Genomic DNA, 7,297 nt, shown 5'->3' on the forward strand with positions numbered 1-7,297 from the left:
AAACTAAAATGATGCAAGGAATTAAAATAATTTCAACTGAAAAACTATAAAATGCAATCAAACCCCCATAAAAAAGGATAGCAACGCGGCAATAACCCATCTTCAGGAAATGCCCATTCGTTTTGATCAACTCATTATGTATTAGTATTAGTCGTATGCATAAAGCTGCCACTACTGACAACAATAATAAACCATCTTAGCTATTTGGGAGAGCAAAATTATACCATCAATATACATTAGATTAAACATAGCAAACACGTCTTTATATATAAGACTACTAATCGAAACACAATATAACTGAATATATGGAAATAATAGGATGATACAATACGTCTAGAGGCTAAAAATACATTTAGGCTTCAAGATGCGCCCTGCTCTTGTTCGAACTCCATAGTTTTCCTGTCCAACACTAACTCCTACTTCTTTAGGAAGGTTCGAACCATCACTACTTTCTGGTCGCTGTGAATCAGCCTCGGTATCATCACTCATAGACCATCTGCCTTCTAGTTCAAGAAGATGCAGTCTTTGTATTGGTCTAATAAACGACCCTTTCTTTGTTTTCACTTCTACTGTTCTTATAAGCTTGTCTTTACTGGGAATTAGCTTTGTCACTCTACCAAGTGGCCAATACAATTTTGAACAATTGTCTTCTCTGATGATAACAACATCGTTCAGTTTCAGACTCCCCTTAGCTTTTGCCATAGGAGCATGAGGTAACTCTCTGATATAACTCTGTCTCCAAATAGACCAAATTTCTCTAACTCTTCTGACCTCGATGCTGCCATTTGGCGCAAGTCATTTGCCGTTACACTCTCAGGGCTAAGGTTCGAACCCATGGCGGCCATGTTTCCACCAATAAGAAAGTGATTAGGAGTGAGAGCTTCCCAGCTATCTAGCGTGTCCCCAACAAATGTGAGTGGACGACTGTTGACACACATTTCTATTTCACATAACAGTGTGATAAGTTCTGATTTTGTAAGGCATCTGGTACTGATACTTTTCTTTAAACTGGACTTAACAGAACGGACAAGGCGTTCCCAAATTCCTCCAACCCATGGGCTTCTAGGTTTGATAAACTTCCATTTGGGACTTTTATCACCATATTCTTCTGCCAATTTTCTTGACGCTGACTGAAAAGTTTTAGCATTATCACTCATAACAGTCACTGGCAAACGTCTTCTTGACACAAATCGTTTGAATGCCATCATGAACTGTTCAACTGTTAAACTGTCCACAAGCTCCAAATGAATGGCCCTTGTTACACCACATGTAAACAAACAAATGTAGTGCTTTTTCTCAACAAAGTCTGCGGTAAATATAGGCCCGGCAAAGTCTACCCCTGTTACAGAAAAGGGTTCAGATCTGCTAATTCTCTCCTTGGGGAGAGGAGCAATTGGCTGTTGGCATGGTAAAGAGTCATATCTAGAGCACCTGACACACTGCCTTTTTACTTTTCTTGCTAATGTTCTCAACCCGATTATCCAGAACTCGTTCCGGATAGAAGATATCATGTGTGGAACACCTGCGTGCTTCGATTCTAAATGCTCACGACTTGTCAATAACTCTGAAACATGACATTTCGGCAAAATAATTGGGTGTTTGCACTCAAATGACGCTGAAGCAAACTGAAGTCGTCCTTGCAACCTCAAGAGACCATCTTCATCAATGAAAGGATTCAATTTACGCAACGGAGACCCCTTAGTCACCCTGTTCCCCAATTGAACTTGTCTCACTTCTTCAGAAAAATACTGAGCTGGGAACTGTTCTCAAAAGCACCCTCTTCCCCTTTAACTATCTCTTCAACCTCGAGACACTCTGAGTATTCTCTATCTGCGCGTGCTTTCTGACGGCAATTACTGATAAATCTTAGCACCCACGCTACTACTCTGATAGACTTTGAGAAGCCTCCCCACCGTTCAAACGGTAGCAGAGGCACTGCACTAAGGGTGTTGCTTTGTAGTGTCATCTCTTGGCACTTTGAGGAACATATCATGTTGACTTCCGCTTCATCTTGGATTTTCTCTTCTTGACTTTCCTTCTCCAAAAAATCTGTTGGCCCATTTATCCACTCAGACGAATGCATCAAGGTATTTGCTGTCACTCCTCGTGTTCCCAAATCAGCAGGATTTTCTGATCCCTTGCAATGCTGCCAATTTGAGGGGGAAGTAAGTTGTTGGATTTCAGAAACTCTATTTGCAATGAAGGTTTTCCACTTTGAGGAATCACTGCGTATCCAGTGTAGAGCAACCATCGAGTCTGTCCAGCATCTGTAATTTGTTTCCTCTGGCAGTTGTAATTCTTTCATTACAAAACGAAGGAGACGGGCTCCCAACAGACAACCCAACAATTCTAAACGAGGCAAGGTGACCTGTTTTACTGGTGCCACTCGTGACTTGGCCATAACCAATGTCATCCTCTGTCGTCCATCTTCTTCCTTCACACTTGAATACACAGCTGTACAATACCCCTTTTCACTCGCATCACAAAAGCAATGCATTTCTAAACTCTTCTTGTTGATCCAGGTGCACAACACCAAACACCTTGGTACTGCCCATGTCGACAATATGGACAATTCATGCATCCATGCTGAAAACCGTTTTTCTAGGCTGTCTGGGATTTCTTCGTCCCATTCCACTCCCAATTTCCAGAGTTCTTGGAAGACAATCTTTGCTGTTATAGTGAAAGGACCGAGGAAGCCCAGCGGATCAAAAATTCTGGACATCAAACTCAAAACTAACCGTTTGGTTACCACAACATCTGTTGGAAAAGGATAACCCATAAATTCAAAAACATCAGCCGTCGGATTCCACTTCAATCCCAAAATTTTGGTTGTGTCACTCTGTGGCATGACTCCATCTCTAAAATCTTTTTGAACTCTTTCTTTTATTGCCAAACTGTTAGAATTCCATTTGCACAGCTGCATGTTTGCTTCTGACATGATTTTGGATGCTGTCTTCTGCATTTCACATGCCTGGTCAATGTCATCTGCTCCAGTGAGAAGATCATCCATGTAGAAGTTATCTTTCATCTCTTCCAGAATCCTTGACTTCTCATACTTGTTGAGATGGTGTCTGACTGTTGCAATCAACAAAAATGGTGATGAGGTACATCCAAAGATCACTCGTTCACAGCGCATCACTCTCATGTTTTGGCCTTCCTTCAAAAGAAACCTCTGTACGTCTTGGTCTTCCTTTTTCAATCTAATTTGAAGAAATGCCTTCTTGATATCTGCTGTCAGGGCTACCGGCCATCTTCGAAATCTAAGGAGGACATCGGCCAAATTGGGTAACAGATTGGGACCGGCATGAACGCAATCATTCAATGATATTCCATTCGATCCACGGCATGAGGCGTCAAACACAGGTCTGACCTTGGTCGTGACGCTCTCTTCTTTGATTACTGGATAGTGAGGTATGTAATAAACTGGTCTGTTTTCTGGCTGCATTTCGTCCAAGGGAACCTCATGTATCACTCCTTCCTTTTCAAGAGCTTTGAATACATCAGCATATCTGGTGTCATCACCCAGCTTCCTGTCAAGCTTTTCAACTCTACTTTTTGCAGATTGAAAATTGTTCTGTAACTCTGACTTCATGACCCCGTCCTTCCATGGCAATGCAACTTCATACCTCTGATCTACAAACTTTACACTTTTCCTAAATTCTTCCCATACGGGGTTCCCTACTTCTGCATTGACCCCGTGGTTCGAATCATCCAAGATCCCAATTGCCTCAAGCTCCCAGAATTTCTTCACTGTACTATCACTTACACAACCCAGTGTCAAAAATTGTGAATGGGAGTTTTTGCCCTTTACTTCAGGGGAATGCCATGATCCAGAAAGGATCCACTTACCGAAAATGGTCTCTTGAGCCACAAGTCCAATCTCACTGTTTATTACCTTACCTGGTATTATTAACTCCCAATAATTATCAAGTCCAATCAAAACATCCACTCTCAATCTCTGACCCTTGTCATACTCATCTCCCCATTCCAAATCTGAGCCCACCTGAGACTTAATCTGAGCAAGACAATCAAGATTCACCCCTGGCCTGTATAATGTGCCACAAATTTCACCAATTTCTGTCAAACAGACTTTCGACTGCTTTCCCTTCAGACCCTGAAAGGAAACTTCATAAACATTTCTTTCTCTTTTTTCTGATGGTCTGCCCCCACCAAAGGTGAAAAATGATGTCTCCTCCTTACCAATAAATTTGGGTTTTAAACTCTTCACACAGGAGGATGAGATGTAACTTTTATCAGCAGCGCTGTCAAACAAAACAAAAACGTCAACATAATTGACTTTCATTTTGCAGCTTTGCATGACAGTCTGTCTTCCTGTAAACTCAGACTTGGCGTAAATCACGCAGTTGCCTGACCCCCCATTTTCATTTGCACTGTCTTCAGCTCTGTTTGTGTTTTGTTTGGCAGCACTCTGATTTTGGTAACAAAACACCTTATGGTGACCTTTATGGCAAATCGAACATTTGAATCTACAATTCTTAGCCAAATGTGAAGGCCGGAAACACTTGAAACAAAGATTACTGTTCTTTGTTTTCTCTCTAATTTTTTCAGTGTCCATTTCCGCCAGCTGTGGACATTTATCACTGTAATGGCTGTCCCTTTTACCACAGAAAAGACAAACACAAGCACGATTCTGATTGTCTCTTTTTTCACTTGTCATCAACGCAGACGCAGTGTTCTTCCTTTTCTCGTACGCCACTGCCACCCTTGCTTTTTCGTGTGTTGGTGGTAAATTGAAATGTTGGGAACGTTCCCGTCTTTGAATTTCGCCGTGGAGAAAATCCATCAAAAAGAGTAAGTCCGACTCTCGTTTGTCGCTCGTCCGGGCCCATTCCATACGAAAATCACTTGGCAGTCGACTCAATATCAGGGGTGTCAAAATTACCCCATACTGTCCCCCTGAAATTCCAAAGTTCTCTAAACTCCGAATGTGTGACTGAACTAGGTTGTAAAAAGTCCACATATTTTTCACATTCCTTACGTTGACCTCAGTTGCCAGAAGTTTTTGAATATGGTCGAAAACTATTTTTTCTTTTCTATCGTAACGTTGTCGAAGAATTTTAAGTGCGTGACGATAATTTTCTCCGGTCAAACTTAGTCCTTTGATACACGAAAGGGCTTCTCCCGACAACAGTGATTGCAGATACGAAAACTTGGTGATATCAGATAGCGTCGCTTCATCAATAAGCGCTCGAAACGAATCAAAGAACGAAGGCCACTCAGTGTAATCCCCCGAAAAACCTGCCAGTTGTATTTTTGGCAAGTTTGCTGCACTAGGATTAAAACGCCCTGATCCATTGTCCTGCGTTTCACTATTGTTAGCGTTCACACTGCGCTCCGGTTCCATGGAGGTCTGAATCTCAACTAGTTTCATTTCTGCAGCCGCCTTAGCCGATCTGCACTCAAGTAGGAATGAATGTTCATTTTCAATGTCACGCTGCAAGTCCTCTTCAGAAAGGAACAACAGTTCGAGTTCTTCTTGCACTGATGTTAACTTATCTTGTCGCCTTTTAAAATCTGCCAATGCGTCGGCCAATTCAGCTGAAGAAACGTCGAATCTGGCAACAAGCTGTTTTAGATTCAGAATCTCACGTGAAAGCCATCCTTTCGTCGCAGACCTGCGTTTTTTCGCTTCTTCCATACTAACTAGTGGTATCGAATACACTGGAGGACACTACGTCGCCTCTTCTAACAACAATGGAGGAAAATTAAACCAACGACTGTCAACTGAATATCTACTTGCCTGCTTCTTCTCAAACAAAACACACAGTCCAATTAACGAAAATCTAGAGGATCCCGGGTTTCGGCACCAAAATGTTAGTCAATAAATTGAACTGAGTCTCCAAAGATACTTTTAAACACTTTATTTACAGGCAAGGTTGTTTACAAATAAAACATGATGCTTCCTCTTTGACAGTCACCAAAGAAATCCAACCTATCTCACGTCATCGTTCTCTAGATTACTTCCGTTCAAAATACACAACAAATTGCGGGCTTTTTGGTATCTGTGAAAATTGCCCGATAATTCCTGCTCTTTGTTGCAATAAAGAAAATGGCGTAAGAAAATATACAACACTCTGAGTGGCGCATAATTGAGTCCTTGGAAAAGGCTCTCTACTCGCATTCTCTCACCTTGTTCACTGTTAAAATGAGTACCTCGCTGTTTACAGCGTCGTCTCTGTCGGGAAACAATTGCAATATCGCTTAACAGTCATGTCTCGTCTAACATGTTTTTATGTTGGCCAAAGACCCTTATAAAGTGATTTGAGCACCTTTATTGAATATAGCGGTATATATAGCGCAAGTAAATTTTTCTCTCTTTCTCTTTCTCTCTCCTCTCTCTCTCTCTCTCTCTCTCTCTCTCTCTCTCTCTCTCTCTCTCTCTCTTATAGCTATTGCTACATATGATGGGAATATCTTGGACGGTTATTGATGCTATGAGTTTAGGTAAAATGCTCACAACATCCACCAGTCGGAAATAACGTACCGTCACACAAAACTACAAGTAACCTTGAAAGTTAAAAGTCTGATTGATATAATTTAGTGAGAACTAATTACCAAAATGACTGCCTTAATACAATAACAAAGAGTGGAATGATGTCAATTTCGTTCCTTCAACAGTCTAATTGATATAATTTAGTGAGAAGTAATCACTATTGTGCGCAAGACGAAAGATAGAATAACAGACAGTAACTGGGATCGTAGCCTCACTATTAATTAAAATTTATTTCTAATTTCACCATTTTTTGGAGTAAACACACAGTTATTAGTATCAAATCTATTGTAAATTTGACGCTGATCACGAATCCGATGTGAAAACAGCGAAAATCCGAAAAAATATGTCCACTTTTTTATACTGCCACGCCCCCGATCGCCGATCGCCTAAAAAAATATCTCCCCGTATGTGGGCAAAAATCATCTGCGATAAACGCAGGGATCGGGTCACAGCGACTAGGTCATCCGTCCCGCTACCAGCGGATGTCGGCGTCTATGGGGGGCTTAAGGCAAGGGACAACTACGTTCTGTTCTCGTAAATTATAATTTAAAAAATAAGAACAACAACAACAACAACAAAAAAAAAACACGAACAAAAAAAAAAACAAGAAAAGAACAACAACTTTACTTATCGCTTCAATGGGATATTATTACCTTCCATTATATAACATGACACAAGCACACATCTGGGAATACTTATTATCTCACGAAACTTTTCCCCTTGACTGCGTATCAATCGGATTGTTTACTAGTTTGTTTACAGACCTACTACGGCCATTACTCA

At 41.0% G+C, this 7,297-nt stretch overlaps 2 protein-coding genes across 2 annotated transcripts; both read right to left on the bottom strand.

Annotated features, from left to right (window-relative positions):
- Window positions 1-677: 677 nt before the first annotated feature.
- Window positions 678-1,511, bottom strand: LOC144976573 (uncharacterized). The gene has a single exon (XM_078920867.1). The coding sequence runs from the start codon at window positions 1,509-1,511 to the stop codon at window positions 678-680; it is 834 nt and encodes a 277-aa protein (XP_078776993.1).
- Window positions 1,512-1,729: 218 nt separating this feature from the next.
- On the bottom strand, window positions 1,730-5,659 carry LOC144976574 (uncharacterized). The gene has a single exon (XM_078920868.1). It carries the CDS (start codon window positions 5,657-5,659, stop codon window positions 1,730-1,732), a length of 3,930 nt encoding a protein of 1,309 aa, XP_078776994.1.
- Window positions 5,660-7,297: the final 1,638 nt, after the last annotated feature.

Source organism: Berghia stephanieae, chromosome 7, assembly GCF_034508935.2.
Source record: "Berghia stephanieae isolate SIO BIC M18660-M18661 chromosome 7, UCSD_Bste_1.3, whole genome shotgun sequence".
NCBI lineage: Eukaryota > Metazoa > Mollusca > Gastropoda > Nudibranchia > Aeolidiidae > Berghia > Berghia stephanieae.